Source organism: Cygnus olor, chromosome Z (genome assembly GCF_009769625.2).
Source record: "Cygnus olor isolate bCygOlo1 chromosome Z, bCygOlo1.pri.v2, whole genome shotgun sequence".
Lineage (NCBI taxonomy): Eukaryota > Metazoa > Chordata > Aves > Anseriformes > Anatidae > Cygnus > Cygnus olor.
The window spans coordinates 39,234,797-39,259,984 of record NC_049198.1 but is presented as its reverse complement, the minus strand read 5'-3'; the positions used below and the strand labels follow the sequence as shown (position 1 = coordinate 39,259,984).

Genomic DNA, 25,188 nt, shown 5'->3' with positions numbered 1-25,188 from the left:
TTCTCCAAACTTTCCTATTGAAAGGAAAACTTTTAATGAATGAAGCAGAAGATGTATAGGAAGAGAGTGGTTTGTAAGTAGCTGTGTATTGTTTTTTGTTTTGTGAAAACGTACCTGAATTTGATATAAGGAATATATTATAATTATAGTAATACACTTTATTATTGTGATATTTTTTAGCCAGTGTTCCATTTTGTTTTCCTGGAAGGATAAGATCTTTATTTTTCTATGGCATGGAGGCTGTGACAGAGAGCCAGGTGTTTACTTTAATAATTAAACAATGAGATAGTTATCTTGCAGAGGTAAAGCTAAGCAATGTCTAACTTTTTAAAGTAAAACTGGATATATTTTTGGTAATAGGTGACCAGGAGGCTTTTTACAAGTCTTTAGCTGTGTTGGAGTGATAGTACACATAATAGCTTTTTAACACATAGCTTTAAAATTCATTAGTGGAGTTTTCTCTATAGCTGTTAAATATTTGAAAGTAGATGTTATCAATAGAATGTTGACTACAGCTCTTTAATAGTTAAGTAGATATTATCAATAGACCATTGAATACCTAAAATAAAGTCCTGGCTATTTAGATAACTATTAAAAAAAAATAAATTTAACACTGAATTGTGAAGAGTGTGATCTGTAAAGAAATGGAAACTATGATTGTTATCTAAAATGTACATAAAAATAAGAGTCCCAGGACAACATCTGAAAATGTACAGTATCTTCTTTTTCAGTGGGAGAGTAGCCCTCAATAGAATTTTAGACATAAGTCAGTGTCTGCTTTATTTGAGTGGGAGTTTTTCTTAACAGCATCCTGCCCAGCAAACTTTGCCAGTGAAATTGATGTCAGGCTTTTTGCATGAGAATGAGATGTTAGAAATAAAGTTGCCCGCTGCAAAACTTAAGCTAGAATATGAAGGGTTTCACGTATTAAAAGTTAGTAATTCTTATTTTTGAATAAAGGAGTCTTTAAGGGAAGAACTGCATACTCCTACATCACTGGCCAAAAGACTGGCTGCTGTTGATCAGTGAAGCTCCTACTGTGAAATGAGTTCCTGGAATTAGCTCCAGGAGGATTAGTGTCCTTACAAAAATATTTTACAGAAGAAGTAAACAAGTGTGGAAACTCAGGCTCTAGTCCAGATATTGAGTGGGCTGGTGGAGTATCCTTGACTTAATTGAGGCTATAAAGCCTATATGTCCGCTTTATTTTAAGATCTAAAGATTTAAGATTTAAATGTATTCTTTGATCTTCAGAATGCTTGGTTTCTCCTAACCCCAAACTTTTAAGGTTATTTTTGTAATTACTGTTATTATTAAATGGAAACATCTTCCATTTATCCTCTGAGAATTGCTATATGGAAAGTGCAATTTGTTTTTCAATGTTTGATTAGATGAAACTACTTACATGCACACAAGTTAGGACTTCGGTTCATCTGTGGCTAGACAACACTGATTATCAATTCTTAATGTTGTCATTGTAGAAGTTCATGGGTTTTCTTCCTAGAGTTGTGTTCCTTTCTCATGTTTCAGGCTAAGTGAAGTATGAAATGCAAATCTAACTTCCTTCAAGAGAAAGTTACTTCAGATCCTGTCTCAAAAATCCCACTTTCTGGATATGTGCCTGCCTCACTGCAAAAGTGAAGAGAATGACAGGCTTGTGTGTTTGCTTCTTCCTTAGATATGTGTCACTACTGACCAGAGGTTCTAGTTTAGACATTATCTGGCTACAGTCCTAATATAACACTGTCGTTCACACTGCTCTTGTCCAGACACTGTAACAAGCAGCAAAACCATACAATACTGTCATGTTACTGACCAGTAGAGCATCGTTATCCAGGAGCTCTGCTAGCTAAAGGCTTTAAAAAAGACCTATAAAACGTATTTGTATATATGTACAGTATAGCCAGTGCCATTTGTAAACAGGCTGTATGTAGAGCCTGTGTGCCTCCCATACACATGTTCCACTTGGTAACCTGCTCCTTCATGTGACGGCTGCATCCTTGTCCATGTACAGAGCTCCTCTGGCTTATGGAAACATTTTTTGGACTGGATGCTAATCCACACTAAGTGATTTAGGGTAGCAATAGCCTTTGTTAGCATTCCTTACCTATGTATTGGGCTGTATAAGTATATTGTGTGTATATGTATGTATAAGCTTCATTGCTGTCAGCTTTTTTGCTGTTCTTGCTTTGCTGCTATTCAGTTCCTCAGGTCCTCTTGCTATAAAAATAGGTAAAATTAATTTCAGTATAACTGAGGAAGAGGGGATGAGTAGGAGTGTAGGTTAAATATACATGTAGTATCCAGCTTTTCCTGATGACTAGACAGTATCTCAAAAATGTAGAAGTGGAAAGTCACTAAATAGTCCTTTCAGCTAAGTATAAAATGGGCTTTCTCCAAAAATATGTACTCCTTCCTGTTGTTTAGTCCAGCTGAAGACTATGGTAAAGATCCTTTTCCATAATCATCCACAGTCTAACATTTGTGTCTGCTCAAGTATTGAGATAAAGAGAAGTGGCATGGAAATTGTAACTTGCTGGGAGAAATAAAACAATTTGGAGAAACAAAATAATGAAAAGCTTCTATGAATCAGCTTTTAGTACTGTATTTCCTGACTGAAAGTGTCACCTGTGCATGTATGTTGTTGTTAACTAGGAACGATTGTGTAGCTGGATTGGAGTAGTAGACAAGAACGTAGAGGGACCCTTGCATAACTACAATGCTTTCTTGATACTTGTGTTTTTATTGGAAGAAAAATTAAATGTGTTAAGGCTGTTGTTATCTGAGAACTTCTATGGTCTCTGGACTTAGTGAGACATGGTGAGAGACACAGAACTGGTCTGTGCTGCAGCATGCTTACTGAAAAGTATGGCAGGTGCTCACTAGAGGCCAGAATATGCATCTGCTCTAGGCCTGATAGCTAACTTTATTCAGAATTAACACTACTTATAATTAACTCTATGGGAGGCTCTTGTTTATGGTTTATGCCAAGTGCCCTCTGTAGTTACTAAGTTCTCTGGCTGATGCGCCATTCCTAGAAGCTTCTGGGCCGTCTTCAAACACTGCTGCTTCTTGTTTGTGGAAATTGACTTGGGTTTCCTCCATGAGCCTGCAGTTTCTTGTTTGTTCCCTTAGCAAGGCATGTTAATTATGTGAGCATCTCTTAGTAGTATGTCTTAATTTTCACCTTCCTTGACCAATTCCCGTGCCATTCCTTTGTCTTCTTGAAAGCAAAGTGTTAGAGCAAGCAGATGTGTAAGTTGTGAAATATATTGTTTTATTTTTATAAACGTGCATGACAGGAGGACGTTTGATAGTGTTGATGCATTCCCATGCTTAGTGTTTGATTAATGCTGGGGGGAAGGAAATGGGGGAGGTAGATCTGTAGTTAAAGATACTCACTGTTTGCTAAGCTGAGCAGAGGTTCTGTGGCTGTTCCCAGGGAGTGGCTAATGCGATTCCCAAGCAAAGCAAATTCCCACTCTTGTCACTGCATCCACCGCGCTTAACAGTGCCTGTGCTGGGAAAGGAGCGCCACACTGAACTGAAGGGCTATATTGACTCAGCAGTATCCCAGTAAATACATCAAAATATTTTGTAATTTTATGGAAGTTTTGATGTTCTGTGCATCAGTTCCCTGTCTTCTCCTCTGGCTTTAGTTGGCCTGATTCTTGAAAGGTGCTCTGTAGTTTCATCTGATCTGACTGGCACAATACCTGATGGGAGGTGTCTAGGGAGAGCCTACATCACAGGCGGGGGGGAACCTTGGCAGTCCAGCTTCACTGTAAATAACTCTGAGCCAAAATTACTCTCTTAGGTTCTGACTCACTGAAACACAATGTCCAAAATAAGTTTTCCTAGAACTTCTTGTTACAGAAGCATTTTTCCCAATGCCGTGCTAAACCAGAATAAAGCCAGGATTCAGTACATCATAATCTGGGGATGAAGGAGATGGGGAAGAGAATTAAATTCATCTCTGTTCTAAGAAAAATCCCTTGTCCCAGCCTGAACATCAGGAAATAGCAGGAATATTTCTCTTCCATTGCATTCATAGAGTACGTGTGCTAAAAATCAAGTTTCTCCTGTGTGGCTCATTTATCTACCTGTCCTTTGCATATCTGCACAGCCTGGATGAAAGTTGGTTTTGTAGGCATGGGGTGATTTAGAAGTAGTTACTATACTTAAACTTCATTTTACTTCCATGCTAGTCATTGGCAAGTCACTTACTAACATGCTAGTCATTGGCAAGACCGAACTGGTAATCAGAGAGAGGAGATGGGTTCAGGAAACAAATATGTTTAGCTGCTGAATTTTTTTTTCAGGTGCCACTGTAGCAATATTGAAACCCAGCAGGGAAAATGTGGAAAAATAATGGCAAGAAGGAAGAACAGAGGCAGAAGGCTGAAGAGGTGATAACCAGCACTATAGCAGCCTGCTAGCCATCATCTCTTGTGGCTCAGCCCTTTCCCATCAGCATGATCCCCAGCCATTCCCATCTCTCTGGTTTCCACCAAATTCACCAGCTTTTCTTCACTATTCTGCTACACAGTTGCTCCCAAAGTAATTTTCTAGTTGTCTGGTATTGCTTCTGTTGATCACTTGTCTCCATTAAAGCCAATGTTTTGTTGACAGTGTATGTTAGTCCCAAATGATGACATTATACATGTCATTGGCTAGATTTTAGTATCGCAAATGGTTTGCATCAACTGTTGCACCTGGAGCTACATCAAATCTTGGCATATATTTCCAGTGCATACTTGGAGAAAAGCAAGACACCTGCTTGAGAACTGACAGTCTTTTGTGAAGCATGGAGATGAGAACATTGCAAGTAAGCCGAAAAAGAATTACAAAAGTAACTTTGTTGGGGATAAGTAGCTATGCATGGCAGTGGGCAAAGTTGGCTTTGGTAGAAGCAAGGAGAAAGGAACAGATGCTAGCTGAGAAGATGGTTGCAGAAGATACCAAGGTAATGCAGGAACTTTGGAAAAGAACAGAGCAAATGATGATACAGGTAACATGCAGTATGGATGGCTCAAAGTGAATACATGCGTCAAAGTAATCAGAACCAAGTAATTTAAAGAGGGAAGGCATATTACTAGACATCTGTAGAGAAATCCTCTAAGAAAGAAAAGACTGGTGAAAATAAGGATATTAGTGAGGGAAAGGCAAGCAGAGGAAACAAGCTAGAGCAGGAGCAAATCTAAACTCATTATTTAGCAGATACTTGACATACAGCACTATGCAATAGGTAGCATAAAAGAGGCAGGTGTCTTTGGGAGAACTGGAGAACTAGTGTTTTCAGCTGAAGAGCAATTACTATCCTCTGGGGTCATAAGAAGAGTCAAGGAACAAATGGGACTCCAGGAAGAAATTCTGTGAGGAGACCTTCCACATGTCAACTAGTTCCCCTCCTTCACCAGTTGCTAACTAAAGCTTTAGAAAGTTGTGCTGCTTGATCGTGACTGCACTCTAGTAGTAGTAGTTTGTCTGTGTATTATCTTCATGGATGACAAAATGTTTTTTTTTTTTTGTTTGTGTGTGTGTTTCTCCTTTTCCTCCTTCCTCGATCGCCAAGAATTACAAACTGTGAACACGGGGTAAATACAAAGCAGATGATCAGTAGAGAGCATGGAAAGGGACTTGCTCTCAGGTACCATAAACAGTATCAGTCCCACTCTGTGCTGCTGCAATGATACTTACAGGTCTGTTTAGGTAAAAAGCCAAAGATGCAATGGTTTCCTGTGGGCCCCCATCTGGATCCACTTTCTGTCTGCTTCTGAGCCTGATTGTGCTGTTCATGAAGGATTTTTATGTTCAGAATTCTCCTTGTGTTTAAAATACTCTCTGCTGTATGTAATGCACTGGTTTGATATCAGTGTAATGAAAGTGGTACAGGCTCCAGAGTGCATACAGTTCCCCAAGCATCAGTATGCATTAACTCACTGTTCTCATGAAAAACTATCGTAGTATGTTATATTGAGAGAATCTCCTTTTATTTCAGCTTGAACGAGTTTACAGAAAGGCTTTCCCAGTTGAAGTATAGCAGTTGAAAAATGATAGCCCTGTGAAAAATGACTCATTGAATGTAGAAGCTGAATGTAGCTTTGCTTCTAGGTAGGATTGTCTTTCTGTGGTTCAGTAAAATGGATGCAATGATTTACCATCAACATTGCATAGGCTAATAACATAATTATGGTTTTCCCTGGCCCTATGTTTCTTGACAGAGGAGTTATGCACGTCTTTTCTTGGGTTCTCTAAAGTGTTTTTTGCTTGGAAACACTGTCAGAAACCACCGAAGCAGTGGTTAACAGCAGAAGAACACAAAATGTTGAATGTGGTTTCTGCAGGGAACTGGGTTAACTTACACCTCCCTCCTTCTTATCTCTCCTGGAACTTCACCTGATGTCTTTCCAACCTCTGCCCATTAGCCAGAAGAAGAAAAGGCCATTTGGAAAGACTAAGACAATTCTTTGCACCTTTTCAGCAGAGTGTTAGGAGGGCTCTGTTACTGTCTGTGCACTTTGCTCTCTTTTTCTGTGCCTTCTGAATTCCCATGGGGCTTTTTTTGGATGTTGGGATGGTAAGTTGATCTCATCTATTAGATGCTTTTCGTAGTCCTGTGGTGTATATACTCCATTACCTTTGTACCTTCTGTTCAGCAGTGCAGTCTTCTAGGTGTTGATTTCATTAACAGGATATCACCTAAAGGGTAGCAGACAATACTGAAAGAGGGATGGATGGCTGTTGATGTGGAAAGCAATAGGATGTTTGTCAGTTGTAAATTAGTTGTAAACTGAGGGTAATGGGCTGGTTAGAAAAACAGCAACTTCACAAATGCAAGCTGAATGCAGCAGGGACGCTCTGCTCACTCTCACCCCAAAAGGAATACATGGGCTCCTTATACAGATGTATAAAGTGGGGAAAAGTGTATAATAATACAGAAAAAAGGGTTTGTTATGGATTAGAACTGATGCCAGTCAAGAAGATCCCTGGTTGAAATGAGAAGAGTTCTGTACTACCTGTGGAAGTGCTTGGGGAGATAATTTAAGGGATGTGATTTCTCAGTTGAAGACAACATGACACCGAAAACACTGTAATTGCAAAATTCTTGTCATTGGGAAAGCTTCCCTTGCTTATTTAAGGCAGTCCATTAAAGAGGGCTTTGGTAAGTAAGTACATTACTCTGACAATGGTGACTTTGCTTTGTTGTTGATGTAATTTGTCAGATGTGGCTGGCAGGTGTGAGGAGCTCAAGCTGTAAGAGATTTTGTTTCCAAAGCAAAAGCCCTTGAGGAAGTAGCAGCTCTCATGGAGGTCTGATGCAGAAAGGAAACTTGCCTGACTCCTTAGCCCTGAATGAGTGAGTACTGAACAACATTGTTTTAGACTCCCATGGAAAAGAAAGTCAGCCTGGTCATCCTAGCAGGCAGGTTGCATGTGAACCTTTTCTGAACCACTCTGCAGACATTTAACTGGACTTCCATGATATTGAATGGCATGTTTCCTTTCTTCTCTCTTCAGCAGAAAGTAGTAAAAATTCTCCTTGTAGAAATAATTGTACTCTACAAATCAGTTGGGCTGTGGTCAGGGTCACACTTCCACATGTCACTGCTGAAGTCTTACAGTCAACATCCATGGAGGCGCTTCCAGTCTTTTTATACCTTGCCTATTCCAGCCAAGATTTACATCATTCCTGGAAAGACTATTCTGTATAGTGTACTAGATCTCAACAGTTGGAAACATCCTCCTCAGGCTATGGCATTGTCTACACTTGGAAGATTTTGGTAGCTTTTCCAATTAGAGCACCAAGGGCAAATATTAAATACTTTAAGGTGAAGACTAAAAAACACATGGAACATCCTTTATGATGGGAATGCAGAGGAATAAGCTCAGGGGAATGAGCCCTCTGTCCTTTACTCCTAGAAACAATGACAAACTAAAAAAAGAAAACTGTGCTGAGTTTGTTGTGTTTGTCCTTTGGCTGTCCAGCCAAGGACAGAAAGTTCCAATGCAGTATCGAAGCCAAATGTGCCTGTGAATTTAGTTCTAGATGCAGAGGGCACACATCTACCCCTCTGTCTCTGCCCATGGTGCCACAGGTTACACGTTCCCTTGGGTCCAGGGACCCATCTTGCAGTTACACCCTAGTGTGGTTCCCAGGTGCCAGGTTTAAGTTCTCAAGCACCAAGTTAAGTTAGTTTGTGTAAGTAGTTGCTTCTCGCTAGTCCTGACTGTAAACATCAATGAGTGTTTTGGTGGAGGGCTCCTTGCCTGTCTAGCCTTTGGAGGCTGCACGGCTATGGTGTTTTTATTTCCTTGCCTCAGTGAACTCCCCCAGACCTTTGGAAGTCTCGAGGCAGTGGTGCTGGGTGTACAGGCTGCAGCATTGTTAGCTCACGGAGCAGCTGTGTGGTGCAAGGGAGAACAGCAGTCTGAGCTCGAAAGCTACTGAGCAGTGGGAAACCTCGTAGGTGCTGCGGCAAATGCGTGCAGGGACCCTCTTTCTGCACCGCAAACTGTCTCTGTAGTAGTGGGAGAAGGAATCTCTCTGAAAATACTGGGGAAAAGTACAGAAGCAAAACCTACGCTTAATAATGACAAGCAAGGCTGGGACCTTTGAAACTAGTCCATATGCCGCTTAGCTCAGGGATTTCACTGTGTGCAGCAGAATTTTTAAAAATAATTATCTAAACTGGATGATTACTTGGTTGGTTTATATTGATTGGTTTACATGATCACTCTTTGACTCCAATCATTCAAAACAACCTTTGTTTTTTTAACTCATTTTTTTTATTTTGACAATATATATATACATATGTACAAAAACATCTATGCCTACTTTTTTTTTCCTTTTCTTTTTTTTTTTTTTTTACAATTTCATGTGATTTACAAAACAGGACAGCAAAATAACTTATAAAGGATACGAATACTGTACAAAAATAAAACCGGTTAAACTGTTGGAAGTTTGTATCTTACAGTGTTACAGATCATGAATCTGTAAAACAGCATTTTGAAGAATGTGTCCAGTCTGGTGTATGTTGAACTAAGTCCGTCTGCAAACTGAAAACAGATCTGTCATAAAGGTTATGAGAAACTGTTTTGAAAAAGAAGTATGTTGAAGTATGTATAGCTATACCTTTAAAGCCATGACTTCACTACAGTAATGGGCTTTCTTAACCAAGGAGAGGAGCTGTCCTAACTTCAGCACTATTAAATATTTCCAAAATAGTACAACAAGTATGAACGGTATTAGAGAACCCGATTTTCCTTTTCTTTTCCAACATTTGCAGCACTCTTTGAAACTTAACTTGAAGATGCAGAAAACTAACCTAGAGTTTGTTTCATGTATTAGATCCGTTGCTTGTTTTTACTAGAAGAAAAACTAAAATACCCAAATGATCAATACAATAAACTGAAATCTCTAAACCTGATCATTCCCCACGTATTTTGTTAGTGGTTAAAGAATCACATTAGTCCCATCTGTCCTATGCTGAAATAAAGCATACATTAGAGTAGGTTGGTTACGGCTTAGGAAGGTTTTTTTCAGAAACAGGATCTTGTCACCAGTGATAACTACATGAGTTTATATGTCCCTTTGTTCCATGGACCAAGGTAACCCCCTGCCTGTTAATTCTTTTAGAAATTGAAGAATTAATGATGATATTTCCTTAGATGCGCATTCTACCCCAAGTATTGAAGCTGGGATCCATGAATCTGGCAATTTGCTTCCACATGTAGGTTAATCCCAGTAGCTGTAACCAAACCATTTATCTATTGATTTAGGAGCTGCTTATCAGCTGTGGCTTCCCAGTGTGGTTGACAGCACATGAGGGTGTTTTTTAACTTCACAGGACCAGGCCTTAGTATTCCCAGTACTGCATTTGTCCTACAAAATGGCAACAATCCAGACTGTAGGACAGACTCAAAAAGGTTATTGTGATCTTCACAGAGAAGAAGGAAGATGAATATGCATGCTCCGTTGAATCTCACTGGGCTACACGTGGCCCTAACCCTGCTTAACAAGGCAGCAGTAACAGTACTGGTAAGCAGAACAATTTCTGTATTTCTAGATCAGTAGAAATACTGAGGCTACCTATCTTTTGTTAGGAAGAACATACGTCCCTACAACTCAATTTGAACACCAGAAATTAAAGTTTGGTTTCTAAAATAAAAGTTTCACAAAGCTGAAACGGAGGTAGAAAGTGTGCTTGGTTTCCTGATGTCTTCACTGAAGAAAACACATCCCTTTTTACTCCACAGACTGCTCAACATCCCTAATGCCTTAAAAGCAGTTCTCTTCACATAGACAGAATTTATCAAGAACTACACAGGTAAAAACACTATATGCAAACCGATTTCTAATGCTGAAAGCCTTATACAACTGTAGAAGAAAATACTCTACTCTCTGAGCTCATTTTTTTTTTAACATTTGTTTCTAGGAAGCAAGCTTTTTATCAATTAAAACAATAAGATACGGTAACTGCAGCTGTACTAACAGGATCTTTATGTACAGAATTTTACAGGATGACCTAAATTCATCTGCAGTGGAAACACTTCGGATTTCAGTGTGATTACTCCTGAGATGAATTGGGCCCTAAGTCTCTATAGTAGGGCTGCACCTCCCCTTCCTCTTCTGGAGGAAAGAGTAAAAACAGAACAGCAGAAGAATGCTTCTGGAAGAAATGTGTAAACATAATTATCCCCTTATAGGTAGCTGGGAAGGGAAAAAAAAAATCACTGATAACCTGGTATGGTGTGGTTTTAACATGAAAAAAGATGAAATACATAATGACCATGACTTGGAAGTTCAACTTCAGTCATCTTTTTGCTCCTTTTAGAGAGCAAAACATAGCTTTAAGTTAAACATAATATTGCCTTGATCGGTATTTGGTGTGTCATGCATGACACAGGTATGACTGCAAGGTACGTAGGGAAGCTGATGCCAGAAGGAATATTGTGACACACCTTGTGTGTTGTATTTCCAATTAGCTCATGGTTTTCCCTCATACTCTACAGAAACAGTGATCAAGAGATACGGGAGCCCTTCTGAAGTGCTCTTTACAATAAATTTAACTGTTTCCATTAGCAGAGTGCTCTTAAGGAAAGGTCTACTCTCTCCATAAGGACACGGAACTCCCATTGGATGTGTCAGGAGTTAGGCACGTGTATGAAGAGAATAAATCTTTAAGGCAAGTGTATGAAGAGAAAAAACCTGTAAAAAAGCAGCAGTTTATAAAGATGGTAGCTGCTGTAATCCATCCAGTCAAACAAAACACAGCAGAATAACGAACTGTTACTGGCATTTCTCTAGTACAGTACTGTATTTATTGACAAATGAAAATATAGATCAATTGAGAGACGTATGTTTCTGCCCTCGTCCCCCCTGCCACGTTTTGTAGGCTGACTTGTATTTTTCCAGGTAACTGAATAACAGAGCTAAATACACATATGGTCAGAAAATGACTGAGTGGTTGTGTTGGTGTTTTTTGCTTTAAGTATCTGCTTGAATTTTACATGTTTTTACTGGAAAAGTGCAGCTTATATTCAAAAGTATAGTTAATACAAAGAAAAATTAAAAAGACCCCTTTGCTTTAATGGGTCTTCTTGAGTATAAATTCACCTTATTTCAGTGTATCAATCAGATGCTATTAGTAACATGTAATGTTTCTCTTAACAGTCTTTTTAAATGAAGGATCATTCTGAAATATAGAAGTAAACCCACTTCTACAATGTGCTATGGATTTTATATCTGAGAATTACTTATGTGACTCGGAAAGTGGTTTTACTCGACAGACTCTAAAACACAAGCAGCATTACATTGTTCAACAAAACATGTTCATGACACAGCAATCACAAAGACCTCAGAGTCACGCTATGGTGGTGTCACTGGCCGGACCATCCCGTGAGACGTACGTACGCCAGTCTCAATGCGCCGAATGGCAGAAGGCGGCGGTCCCGTCCTTCTGCCCGGAATCCCCTTCATCAAGACGGCTGCTCCCAGCGAGGGGGAGAGTGTGAGTGGGAAGCACAAGGTGCTTATGTTCTGAACACCGGCTACAAATGCTTGATCCCCAGTTGCCGGACGCACCTTGCACCCCCTGCTCCACTCCCCGAGCCGGCCCTGCCTTCACAAGGAGCCAGAGCTGGACTTTTTGGATCGCTTGATCATGCTGGGGTGAAACTCGGTGTGGCGGCGGGCATGCTTCGTCAGATGGTCGCTCCGCATGAAGCGCTTCTCACAGAGAGGGCACCGAAACTGCTTCTCGCCGGTGTGGGTGCGGTAGTGCCGGGTCAGCTCGTCAGAGCGGGAGAACTTTTTAAGGCAGTCGGGCCACGTGCAGGGGAACGGACGCTCGCCTGCAGAGAGGAAAGGACAACAAGGTGTTTAGGGAAGGGGGCAGCGTGCTGCCGAAGGGACGTGGCTCTTGCTTTATGCCAGGGCGCTGGGGTCTGCCGAGCCGCTGCCGACTCGCTTGGCAGGTTTCAGCCTCACCACCCTCAAGCCAAAAAACCCTCCAACCGCACCAAGCCTTACACGACCCCAGTGGATGAGCCCTGCCCGTGCCTCCACACTTTTTACGTCAAATGCACTATGGTAGTTTGAGAGGAGTACACTATTATTACTCCTCTGGCACTTCCATTCTACTGGATAAAATCATCCACAACCATTAGAAAAGCAGCCAAAAAAAAACACCTCACCTACAAGAAGTACTACTTGCCTGGGAAGGGATGAGGGGGAGAGAACTGGGAGAGCACTGTGGCCTTGGGGCTGCAAATCTGCAGAGCAGAAAGGCTGCGCCTGCCAGCAGAGGTCCTCTGCCCCCCCTCTCCTCCCTTCCCCTGGGCTGCGCCAGAAGGTGATGGTCTCCCCTCAGTCTCCTACATGTCCAGTTTGAGGACAGGAAAACTGTGATGTTATTTGCAGCTCTATCAGTAGAAACATTTGCTGTGGTGGTGAAGAACCAAACCAAATGCCTTAACCTAGAACACCTTTGTTTTAAAACCAAGGGTGTGAGGAGCAAATGATACCATCATCCTCCTGGCACCCCAGATCCCTGTGGCTCAGCCCTGCGGGCTGCCTGAACCTCGCGCACAGCCACGGGCCCAGTACCATCCAGCCTGCAAAGCTGACTACTCCATGTCACAGAAGGAAATCAAAAAAGCTCAGGATACATCATGTACCAGAGCCATTTGATGCCTTAATTCCTTTTCTCAAGAGCCTCCTGAAGGGAATATAAATGACAGCTTTGTGACAGCTATTTATAGTCAACCATGAAATACAGAAACTATCCCAGGAGATTTCCAGCTTGGAAGAGTTGGAAAGAAATTCAAGAGCTCCAGTACTTCCTGGTACGGTGCAATTTGGCACAACACACAAGCTCACTTTACATTTGCAGATTGCAAGAAAAGGAGTTATTTACAAGGAAGTGTGCCTTGGAAAACTCCCCAGACAAAACAGCCTGGACAAAAGACTGAAGACTGGGATGAACAGCCCAGCAGCCAGGAAGATGACCACAAGCAGAAAGTACAGCAGAGCTCTTGGGAGGAGAATGGGGGTGTGGGGAGGGGGCCAGGGGGCTAGTCTGCTGGCATCCAAGAGACGCCACACCAAGGAGGATGACAGCGGGACAGATGTGCTGAGATTATGCCACACAACCAGCCCTGAGGGCCTAATGAAAGTCTCCGAAATAAAGCAGACACTATAATGGCTTAAGCTTCCAATTATGTGGTGCTCCTTGCCAGGCAGACTGCTCTGTCCCACACTGACGAGCTTTTGGTTCAATTTTAGGCAGATGAGCAAGACTGCATGCATCAAAGTAGCCTCTCAGGCCAGGCCAGCGTCAGCACAGCTGCTTCTTGCATGTTTTCTCTCCTCACCTGGCGTCGGTGCTTGCCCTTGGTCAGGGAAGGAGAAAGCAGAAGTAGCACAATGCTAGCCGTACCTGCATGTTAACCCGGAGGAGACAGAGCTGCAAGCTATCCTGACCTGTGGAGCTTTATTTTATTATTTTAAGTACAGACTTCCTGCTGTATTCCTTTAAACATGGCTGGAAGCCTTTCTGAACAACCACTGCCTTTGTGAATGAAATTAAAGCTGTGCATTCACTCACATGTGCACGAGGGCCATGGCCATAGCTATGAGGCAGTGCAGCACCAGCAGGCGCCATGTGATGGTTTCACAGATCTCATCTGCCTTTGCTCTGCCCAGTGCCTGCACTCGGCCTCCCAGGCAAGCATTTCACTGGTACTACTCTTTTGCTATCTATCTCATGGTTTCTGTCACGGCTTCATGAAGCAGGCAGCAGTGGGAGGTGCAGAAATCTTTCCAGATCCCTAGGGGACGTGGGAGAAGTGCTGTACATCATGCATGTGTGGAGGCATCTCATATATAGCTCCGTCCAGAGCACTGGAGGCAGCTCAGGCATCTTGACCCTTCCCCAGAAGCTGCATTCCCATCATCTGCCTCGGGACAGCTCTTCAGCCTGCCAAAGTGCCTAACTCATAGAGACCAAGAGAGAGACCGAGTACCTAGGCTGGGTAACATGGATCTTTGGTGCTCAGTGTCTACTTGTTAGGCACTGTAGTATGCAAACCAGTTGCTTGAAAGCAGTGTTTTATTTTCAATACTTGCAGAAGGGAAGAAAAAACAGAGCCTGCTTTCTGGTTCCTCCTGAAACGCATGGGAAACAGTGTGACCTCCACCATTGCTGCCCAGCACAACCACTTCACCTGCCGTGGGGAAATGGTTGAGGTGCGAGGCATCCACGAGGCTATGGGCTGAGGCAGCACTCACCCGGGATCCCTCACATCGGTTCGCAGCACTGCAGTACCCAGACAAGATCATTGCCCCCCAGGAAGCAGGGGGAAACAGCTTCACTGCAGAAAACCCCAGCCATGGAGGCCTGAAGGCCGCAGGGCCTTGCCCAGTGGAGGCATGCTTGGTGCTCAGGGTGGTGAGCGCAGTGGCTGTCACCAAAGGACACGGACGGTCACGCTTCCTGAGGCATGCGAGAATGGGAACCCACAGCAGGCCACCTTCTGCCACCAAGTACAGCGATGGAAAGTGATCTCATCACCTCAGCGGTACGAGCTCCAGGAGGCTGTCACAAACGCTTTGGAAACGCGCACATGAAAAAAAAAAAAAAGAAGAAAGTAGGCCAGGCATAATCCGTGACACCAGGAAGTGTTAAAACTCAAAGAGCAGAGAGACGAGAGGGAAGAGAGAGACTTCTCCAGGCCCTGGGTGTTTGTCTCCGAGCCTGAAGATCTGTTCTCCTCGGTTACGAAGCCATAACCCACTGAATGAGCCCAGAGAGATGGTGCTTCAGCGACCAACTGAACAGATGCAGCACAGTGGTGGAGCACAAATTTGGAAGGGTTTTTAGGCAACACAGAGATGCCTGATGGCACGCGATGACAGTGCACTCAGCAGAGCTGGACCTTGCAGTTGCTGGTTATATTTGACATGCTATTCCTTAAAGCAGCAGAGGAGCACACAAGTGCAGAGGCGTGCTGCCACAACACAGAGCTGTGATGCCCATAGTGCTGCCTCCACCTGTGGACATCCCTTTCTGTGCCATGTCTAAGCAAGCCAGAGGTATTTTTTCCATATGATTTTTCCCCCTTAGTTTTGGGAGCAGTATCGCCAAGGCTTGAAATGAGCAAAACGAACCATTAAAACAGGGTGCTATTATGCACTGCTGCCTCTGGTGGCAGTATGCTACTTCGATTTTAAGACATGCCTGAGAGGGAATTTCTATCAATCGATGTAGGAAAGGCCATTGATGGATCACAAGACATTAAAACTGTGTGCAGTAGAATCTGACCGCAGAGATAAAAAGTGTAAATAATTCTCTTCACCAGACGTATCCATGGCAGCTTACAGAATTAACCACTGAAACAAACTGGTTTACAGGAATCGACTCATCTGCAGAATTCCCGTTCTTTGTCCTGTTTGACACCAGGGGTGCAGCGGGAGGCACAGTTTACACTGAGATGGCACAACAGCACAAGCTGATGTTGGCTGTTCACAGGCCTTCCCTGCTCCTGAGCCCTGACTTGCTTTAAATCCCACATAAATATGAAGGCCGTTGCATATCCTTTCAAACTGCGCTCGCTCGCTTCACCCAGTCTTCTCTCTCCGTTCATCCTCCCCACTCTCCACTGCACGTGGTTCACTTCTTTTTGAGAGTTTAAACTCTCTATCTAGGCTGATTTGTAAAACCCGAGGCAACTCAACGTTATTCCTTTTCCATTTTATTCTGACTAGATTGAAAACTGTGTAGCTTTTTGCCCTGCCCAGAGACATTCCAGATTTTCCCACATGGTAGTCTTGTACAGGATGAGTTTCTGAAAGAAAGAACATGGAGTAGGCATTAGCAGACTCATTAACAGGGCAGATAGGTACTGGTATCCTGACTTGTTGTTTGCCTTCTCACTAAAAGTGCTGATTTAGATGTGGATGGATGACTGAGATTAGGAGCTGCAGTTTGTATTGGCTTTAGAAAAGATGACTTCATTCAGGCAAACAAGTGATAGAGAAGGTCTGGAGTGTCTTTTTTGTCCCAGGGGAAAAAAAAGTGCTGTGTTTTTTGACAAAGCTGAAGACAAAGTTGATTATCATACACTTGAGCTATTCTCTTGGCTTTTAACAGGGCATGTCCTAGGAGCGGAGCAAACTGAGTTTCTGTGATGAAGTACTAATTTTAAGAGAATTACTAAATTGCTTTGAGCACTGACTTTATGGAAGACACTCAGAGACTGCTGTTGGTGTGGATGGAAGTCTGGCCAAGATGAACGCTCTGCTAGCCTTGTACTGTTTTTCTGGCTGACAGAAATGAAGTTAGATGCAGCCATGAGTAGAGCCTGGGATCTACACTAGCGAACACAGAACAGTTTGCCATCAAATAATGATGATGATACTGCTTCACATATTAATTAGAAAGCCAAATGGACTGTAGCTACACCTGCAGGAATGGACAGCTAATTAGACACCCCTGACTGACCTGCATGTTAAAGAGGAGACCACTGGGAACATGGTAGGACTGCTCTGCCAGCTATTCATAGCAGCACCTACACTAAGGTACCAAAACTGAAGAATGGGTCCAAGTTCGACTTTTGGGATGTGGTGCCTGTGCTTGACTCCCACTCTCTCTCTGGCCACAGGACACGGCACGGCTAGCCAACATCTCCTGCCACAGCAACACCCACCTCTGCCTGTGGCACCTGCCCAAAAGCCCAGCCATACGGCATGACTGCAGGGCTGACCTGTCCCATCAGAGATGAGGAGGGAAAGACTGAGAAGGGAAAGCACACAAACAAGGAAAGCTCAAAGAATGATTTTTCTTTTTTCCACCAGGCAAGAGCAAAACTACTTAGGAAAACAGGACTGCCATTTGCAGGAAGGCAGAAGAAAAAATAGGGGAAAAAAAAAGCATTCCCACAGCTTCAGTGGGCATGATCAACTCCTTATGATTCAAATAAAAACAAATTAATCTACACTTTCATCTTCTGAGATCCTCCTGAACCCCTGTGGCTGCTGGAGCTTGAACTTTCACAAAGCAATCTTGGTACTCTGGGAAGATCTGCTCCTGAACATCAATCCTTGGCTTAGACACAACAACGATAACTCTTCCCTCCACAACCCCCTTCTGTGACCCCACTCAGCCACCACTCCTGAGTGTCTCAGTGTCTCCTGAAGTATCACAGGTCCTGTAGAAGAATAAGTGTCAAGAACATGGTCCAGCTTATTGCAGGAAAAAAAAAAATAAGAGTAAGGTCAGTCTCTCTTTTTTGCCACAAGACAGCTGTATTTCAGGCCTCTTTTTTCCTCGAGTGTCATTGCTTGCCCCACGTACCTGAAGGAGCAATTTCCTGTGAGACACTGGATTCTGACCAAGTGTCCTCTCGCAAGGTGTTCTGATGAAGGTGGCTCTTACAGACATCTGTACTCCCAGTTCTGGGCTGACAGACTTTCAAACTGCCTTTTTCCTTTTCCAAGACAGGTATTCCAGAACTGGAGTGTTAAAACACACGGCAATCACAGGGTAGAGATGCTGGTGAGAAACAGCACAGAGCAAGTCCAGCAGAGAGGACCCTAGGTACAGAACAAGGGTTCCTGGAACACTTCAACCATGGCCAGCCAGTCTGACAAGAAGATCAGATCAGACGCTGACTACAGGATAGACGATGGACAGAGGGGTTGCACCAACGGGTGCACCAGGACTAAACACCACAGGACAATTCAAGTGTTAAAATGCTGCTTTCAGCATGCTTTTACACTGCTGTGACATCCTCAAAACCACCACTCAACAACTGCTTGTATCTGCAGGTGTCTGAGTCTCTTTCAAAAGAGCAGATGCAAAACCACCTGCTAAAACCCACCACTGCTGAGCGCCCTAGCTTGTGCCTACAGCCCAGCAAGACGCAGTCCTGCCACCAATACACCTGATAACAGCACCAGGTGTAAGGGATACACCCCTGCAGCCTCTCTACCAGCACCCCTTCCTACAAGTCTTGCTTTCTGCGATTGTACTTCCTTATATCTGTCAGTCAGGGAGGGTACCTGGGATGTGAGAGACCTCTTCAGATCTCACCAGAGAGTTAAACACACACTTCTCATAGCCGAGAGGAGTGTCCTCAGCAGTAGACTCCTGGGTACTTGGAATAAGCTTCTACCTCTTACCCTTTTCTATCTTACCTCCATTTGAACTTCCTGCATCTCACAGTAATACTTAAATATTAACTGAGCAATGGAGGGAGACCAACTCCTGCTCTGGTGCTCAGGGCACTTAGCTGGGATTGCAGAGCACTGGATTTGGGCTGCTGTCCTGTCTGGGTGATTAAGTACTTGCTAAGGGGGAACAGCTCTGACAGAGGAAGGAGCAGAAACTTTCCCCAGTCAGAGTGGCCTCTCTCCAAACTCCAGCAGAGCAGGGACCTGGGAACGTGTCTTCCAGTGACCACAGCCATTCTCTCAGCTACCGAGCTGCTGGGTACCGCAGTACTGTGGACTTTCCCCACTCCTCCCCCCTAGCACAGAAAGGAACAGCTTGGCACGGGCACTTTGTGTCAGGAGGAGGTTTGTGCCCTGGAGGAGCCCCCCTCTCCAGCCAGGCACCAATTACTGGCATGCTGGCATGACGGCCCCGCGCACAGCTGGGGCTCCCTGCCTCTCCCCGTGCCCTCAGGTGGCAGACGAAGGACTCTCTTTGGCCTCCACTGGGCGACCTGGCTCTTCAGAGACCAGCGCTGCAACCATCTGTGGGGCTGGACCAAAGCACCCACGGCCAACCTGTCTGTAGGGTCTGTCGGGGCCAGGTGGACACGAGCCCGTCTCGCTCACTGCTCTCTGGAGACACGTGGGAGGGAAGTTTTGTGGTGTCTGCCTTTCCAAACTGCTCGTGTGCTGCTGAGGGCAGTGCTGGAGGCCGGCAATGCACACAGCCACTGTGCTTAATGCATTCCCACCACCCCTGACTAAACCGAGCGTGTCGCTGGTCTCGTCTTCACATGCATTCAGGAAGATAATTCTCATTAATCTAGTGTGAATTTATTAGCCAATAATTCAGCTGACTCTTCCCTCTGAGGCATTTATAGCCAGCATTCCCCGGCTGTTCGCCCTTGCTCGACACTGGATGATGAACTACGCATCACAAATGCACGTTATTGGAAGCTGCCTTGCCATCAGTCCGGCCTTTCGGTCTTTGCCTGCCTCCTCCCTGCTCCTCCAGCCACGGGCCTGGGGGCTCGGCGAGGCGAGGAACGACAGCACGGTGCAGAAGCATGGCCGACCACGGCGGGGAATGGTTGTTCCCACACGGATCCACGCCGCCAGGACTGCGAGACGTGCAAGCTAACAGAAGCAGCTGACACCTACCGCAGGGCCGTCAATGCCACAGCGTGCACAGCAACAGTGCGCACAACCTGGCAGAGCTGCCTTCCCAACACATCCCTCCAGAAACGGGAGTCCCACCCTGCTCACTGCTTCTGTCCTACACATCTTTAAATCTTCATTTTTGGTTTGATGTAACCCATAAACACCTTTCTGGGGTGCTTTCACACCGTGACACACGCGCTTGCTTAGTGTTTGTATTTTTAAAACTGGGAAAATAAAAACAACTGAGCAAACATTGAACTTGATCTTGAGGATCTGTGCCTACCTTACTCGGCTGGCAGGGCTTCCAGTCAGTACAGTCATGTTTCTCCAAGACCTGGAAGTGTGCCTAGCAGAGCTCTAGCAATTTACACATTTTGTGAGCCCTTGAGAACGGGGGTTTCAGATGGAGGTCTGGTTTTGGCAAAAGTGTCCTGCTGGCTCCACTTCCTGCTCTTCAGTCTTTTTTTAAAAGGAACTGGCAACGTGACATTGCATGAGCTGGGAAAGAGGGGCTTAAAATGCTAAATTTCAGATTACGCTCCCATAAAACACCCAAAAAAGAGCTCGGCAGGCAGAGGATTGTCAACCTATCATCATCCGTACAGTCTGTCAAGCTAGCGATAATCTAGAACACAACTAACAAAGCAGCACAGTCAAAACCAAGCTGATACGGGGGCTGGATCGACACCATCGCATCCAGATCGCAGCACGAGGCAGTTGCAGCGCTCATCTCCCCTTTCTACCAGGACAGCTCCTGAGCTTCGCTTTGCCAAACGCCGACCCATGGCCCCACGCCTCTGCCCACAACCTGCTGCTGAATCTCCACTAGAGCCAAGAGCCAGGGGAGCTCCGGGGTCTACCGACTGCCTGATGTCACGAAACTCTTCGTGTGGTTCGGACCTGGTCTCCATGATGGAAAAGCTGGACAAAAAGCCTGGTTGACAAGGCAGGACTTCACGCATGACTGCTGGTTTTTGAGTGCCTAACCTCTTAATTAGAGGCAACTGATGTAAACGTGAATTTCTCTTCAAACCACGACACCAAATGTTGAGAAGCGTTTGGGATTCACCTCCCCAGGCAAGTGAACTCCCGTGGGTCCCGTAAGAGGCACCGCATGAACCAGCTTCATGATACCTTCTCTGCTCCTAACCAGGAGGGCCTGTTCTCGGCAGCCACAAGCCCTTTAACTGGTTACATTCACACTGTAAGCAAACGTATGCTCCTTAAATTAAGCTTCTCCTGACAGTTTTTCTGCTTCTGCCTTTCAGTACCTCACTCGTTGCTCCACGCTCCCTGCCCTGCCCTTCTGACCAAGGTGGCTTGTTTGCTCTCGCATGCCTTTCCCCATCGCCCAAGGAAAGGCTCCCTTCACATCCTTCTCCACTAAGCTTCCTACTGCCTCCCTTCATTTTTGAGGCTCATAATAATGCTGCACATTACCAACCATAACCAAACCTCTGAATCAAGCTATTCCGAGAAGACCCTGAATTTTCAAGGTAACCTTCCGTCTATCTGCTGCTACTCATTGCTTTCTTGTGTGGCACAGACGTCTGTTTTCTCCTAGCCTCTGCATTGCTTCCAGGGCTCTGGTCTTGTTCACATCTTGACGATGAGCCTGGGCCTTTTCCTCTGCTCTGGAGGCCCCCAAAGGAACACCTGCAAGGCGCGGTCATACCACCTCTCATGCGGAGACAACGCTCCTGTAATCCCTGCCACTGCATGCAAACTTCAGCTGAGTTTGCATGTCCCGTGCTCCCACAGCACTGTCCCAGGAGGGACGGGATGGATACTTCAGAGACCAAGGTAAGGTCACTTTGTAGATCTACTCCTCCACCTGCCTTCCTGACAAACAGCTTTGGCTTGTGAGCTGGCAGGGACACCACCGCGCTTTCCTACACAAAGTGCCATGCACCTCAGAGCTGCTGCTGGAGGCGGCCTGCACAAAACACTCAGCTGAACCAGCGCTCCTGCTCAGGACCTCAGAATTTAAGTAACAACTTCCAAGCTACTTTTGCATAGCAGTGATGAGCCAGGCAAGGCAATTTGGCAATTTCTTCGTTTCGGCGACCTAGGTAGGATGCACGGTGCCGTCAGCAGACTTCCTTGTTAAAATCAGCACGGCAAGCAACTTCTGATGGATGGCCAACCTGGGTCTTCTGGACACTGAACTACACTCAAGGGCCCCAACTTCAAGAAAACAAAGATGGATACTTTTAGTTTCTGATGTGGGGGTGCCTCTGAACCAGCAAGTTTAAAGTGTGATTAATAAGATCCAGACCTCCAACCTCTGAGCATCAAGTCTTTGGTCTTCTACTCTTCTACCTTCATTTGGTATTTCATGTCTCACTTTCCATTAGCTTACCAAAGTTGTTCCAATGAGCTTTTAGGTTCCAGCATTACACAACACAGACCAGCGCTTTCCAACCCGCTTAGTGAGTATCCACGAGTACAGGCAGGTGTTGCCACAAGCACGCTCATGGGTGTGAACAGAAACAGTAAGTCGTTTCCCAAGATCAAGAGATTGAGGGGTAAGTGTTAACAACTGAAGACCAGGAAGCCTCTACCAGTGGCTGTGCACATACTTCAACCAAAGGCTACAAAGCAGCAAGAAAGCAGTTTGGTTGCCCGATGGAAGTGATTCAAAAGGCTCAGAAATGACAGAAATAACTTGATACAAAAAGGGAAGAAAACGGTACTGAGGAAGGAGGGAGTATTAGTGCTCTGCAAAAACACCGCTATGAATAACTCTGGCGATCCAATCAAGCCCCACTGTTGCTAAGGAATTGTTCTGCCATCTATAACGATAATTAGCATTAGCGGTATCATTCAGCATTTCGGTTAGCTCCAATTAACTGCTCACATTAGGAAGCTCTGAAAGTTTATTACTGCTGCATGTTTGCAGTGCCCTTAATCACACGGGGCTACCACGGCGGCGCGTTCGCGTGCCCGAGTCAGGCGTCTCGCGCCCGGAGCTCAGGCCCCCCGCTCTGAGGGGCGCACGGTGAACCCCACGCCCCAGAGGTACCTGTTGTAACGCTGCTGCCTACAGCAAGCCGTGTGGGCTCTGCTGTACGTTAATTTGCACGTCGTCACCCAGAACGCTACCCCGGTTGATGTCTATTTTGGATCAGGGTGGGTACCTGAGCACTGGGTAGTAGGTGGAACCGATACTAGTCCATTTCGTTTGTCGCTCGCGAGCCAAATTTTTGCAAGGCATCGGTTACATCCAGCCTCCGAAAGAGCACCGGAGCTCAATCCCCGAGCTGACAGCTCAGCAACCCCTGGCACAGGTCCCGGGGTCGGGCACGGGGCACCGCGGGCCGTCTCCTCTCCCGGCTCACCGAGACAGCCAGGACCGCCTTACGGCGGGGCTCGGCGGCCGAGCCACCCGCGGCAATCCCCCTCCCGACCCCGGCAGGTCCACCGGGACCCCAGGTCCCGTCCCACCGAGGCAGAGCCGAGCCGGAGCTCCCCCAGCGCCCAGGTTCGCCTCGCCCTGCGCGGAGAGCGCTGAGCGCGCTGCCTCGCGGCGCGTCCCTCCCTTCGGGGACAGGTTCGCTTTGTGCTTCACGCCAGCCCGGAAAAGGACCAGACCTGTGCGAAGCACCGAGATAAGCCCCGCCGAGGGGCTTCTTCCCCCGACCTTCTGCCTCCCTCCCGTCCATGGGGAGCGGCTTTCGGGCAGCCCGGCGCGCTGCGCCCTGCCTCCAGCCGCGGCTCGGACACGCGGTGCTGTTTGCTGAACTCAGCCCCTCGCACCGAAGGGCTGAAGAACACCGAAAAATGATATTTTTTTTAAAAAAAAAAAAAAAAAAAAAGCCCACGACCGACCACGGCCGCGGCAGATACGCCTTATGGCCGGGCTGCCGCCCCGACACACCCTCCGGGACACCCGGGGCGCCCGTTCCCGACGGCGGCGGGGGGGGGGGGGACGAGCCGGGACGGGACCGCTCCGCCGGGACAACACCCGCGGACCCCGCCTGCCCCTCGGTACCGGGTGTCCCCGGTGCCTGCTCGCCCCCTCCCGCACCCCCGGCGGGGGCGTGCCAAGGGCACCGGCCGGGCGCGGGGCGCTGCGGGAGCGGGGCCGCCCCCCGGCGGGGCTTCGCTGCGACCCCCGGGCACCCCATTTCCCAAAGCCCCCGGGTCCCCACACCCATTTCCCCGCACCCCCGGTCCCTGTCCCCCCACTGCCGCAGACCCGCCCGGGGGGGTGTCACGCCCCCCCCCCCGCGTTCTCCCCCGCGGGGACCCCTGCCCGCGGTGCTGCCCGGGGAGGGGTCGGCGTGAGATTAAATAAAACACAATCAAATAAAATAAAAATAAATGAGGGAAGAAAGAAGCGGGCGGAAAGGGGCGGGCGGGGGCGGGGGGCGGGGCGGGAGGCGGCGCGGCGCTGCCGGCAGGGTTCACCCGAGGACACGCGGCTCCCCGCGGCCGCCCCGCCCGGCGCGGCTGACCTGTGTGCACCCGGTAGTGCGCCTTCAGGTGGGAGGACTTGCCGTACACCTTGCCGCAGCCGCTGTACGGGCACTTGTGCCGCTTCTCGGCCGACAGCTTCCCCTTGCCGGCGGCGGCGGAGGCGGCGGCGGCGGAGGCGGCTGCCCGCGGGGGCGGCCCGGGCGCGGGGCTGCGGGGCGGGCTGGAGCCCGGCTCGGTGGCCGCGTCGCTGTCGGAGCCCGCGTCGTCGTCGGGGCTCTCGAGGCTGTCGCTGCAGACCGAGGGGGCGGGCAGCGGCCGGTACTTGTTCAGCTCCAGCAGGCTCTTGGCGATGGCCAGCAGGGCGCAGTAGTCCTGCCAGGCGTCCCGCGGGTCCCGGGCGCCCGCCTCCCCCTCGCCCGCCGCCTTCAGCCGCGGGGCGGCCCCGCTGCCGGCGCCGCTGCCGCTGCCGGCGCCGCTGCCGCTCCCGGCGCTGCTCCCGGCGGCGGCGGCGCGGTTGGAGATGGACACGAGGCACTGCGCCGCCACGAAGTCCACGTAGGCCACGGCCGACATGCCGCGGCCGCGCCCCGCGGGGGGCCCGGGGCCCTCAGCCGCTGCTCCCGGCGCCGCTCCCCGCCGCTGCCCGCCGTCGGGCGCCGGGGGCGGGGCGTCCTGCGCCGAGCGGGACAGGGCGGCGGGGCGGGGGGCGGGCGGCGGCGGCAGCAGGGAGCGGCGGCGGCGGCGGCGGCCCGGCGGGGCCGGCGGGGCCGGGGCTGCGCGGGGGGAGCCGAGAGCAGAGCGCCCGCCTGGCGCCGCCCGCCCCGCGCCCCGCGCGCTCGTGCCGGGGAACGGCCGCGCCGCGTCCCATCACGTCAGGTTCGGAGCCC

General features: G+C 47.4%; 2 protein-coding genes across 3 annotated transcripts in view; one reads left to right on the top strand and one right to left on the bottom strand.

The window, feature by feature from the left end:
- SMC5 (structural maintenance of chromosomes 5) overlaps positions 1 to 17,802 on the top strand; it is a 61,247-nt gene extending 43,445 nt beyond the window's left edge. The window contains exons 26-27 of one of the 2 annotated variants that reach the window (XR_005815093.1): positions 4,323 to 4,409; positions 4,751 to 17,802. The gene's annotated coding sequence lies outside the window, so the exon portion shown is untranslated. Of the gene's footprint in view, positions 1 to 4,322 lie in introns of both variants that reach the window. The other variant, XM_040540309.1, reaches the window with a different exon arrangement.
- Positions 11,309 to 24,931, bottom strand: KLF9 (Kruppel like factor 9). Its single transcript, XM_040540313.1, has 2 exons — positions 24,340 to 24,931; positions 11,309 to 12,357 (listed from the first exon to the last, which is right to left on the bottom strand). Exons 1-2 carry the CDS (start codon positions 24,872 to 24,874, stop codon positions 12,128 to 12,130), a joined length of 765 nt encoding a protein of 254 aa, XP_040396247.1. The 5' UTR covers positions 24,875 to 24,931; the 3' UTR covers positions 11,309 to 12,127.
- Positions 24,932 to 25,188: the final 257 nt, after the last annotated feature.

What these genes read in the sequence shown, in the direction of transcription:
- KLF9 (XM_040540313.1), bottom strand. Translation starts at nt 24,874, where the DNA reads ATGTCGGCCGTGGCCTACGTGGACTTCGTGGCGGCGCAGTGCCTCGTG. An exon ending in GCACTACCGGGTGCACACAG is followed by an intron (nt 12,358 to 24,339) that starts GTCAGCCGCGCC and finishes TCCTCTCTGCAG; the next exon opens with GCGAGCGTCCGTTCCCCTGC.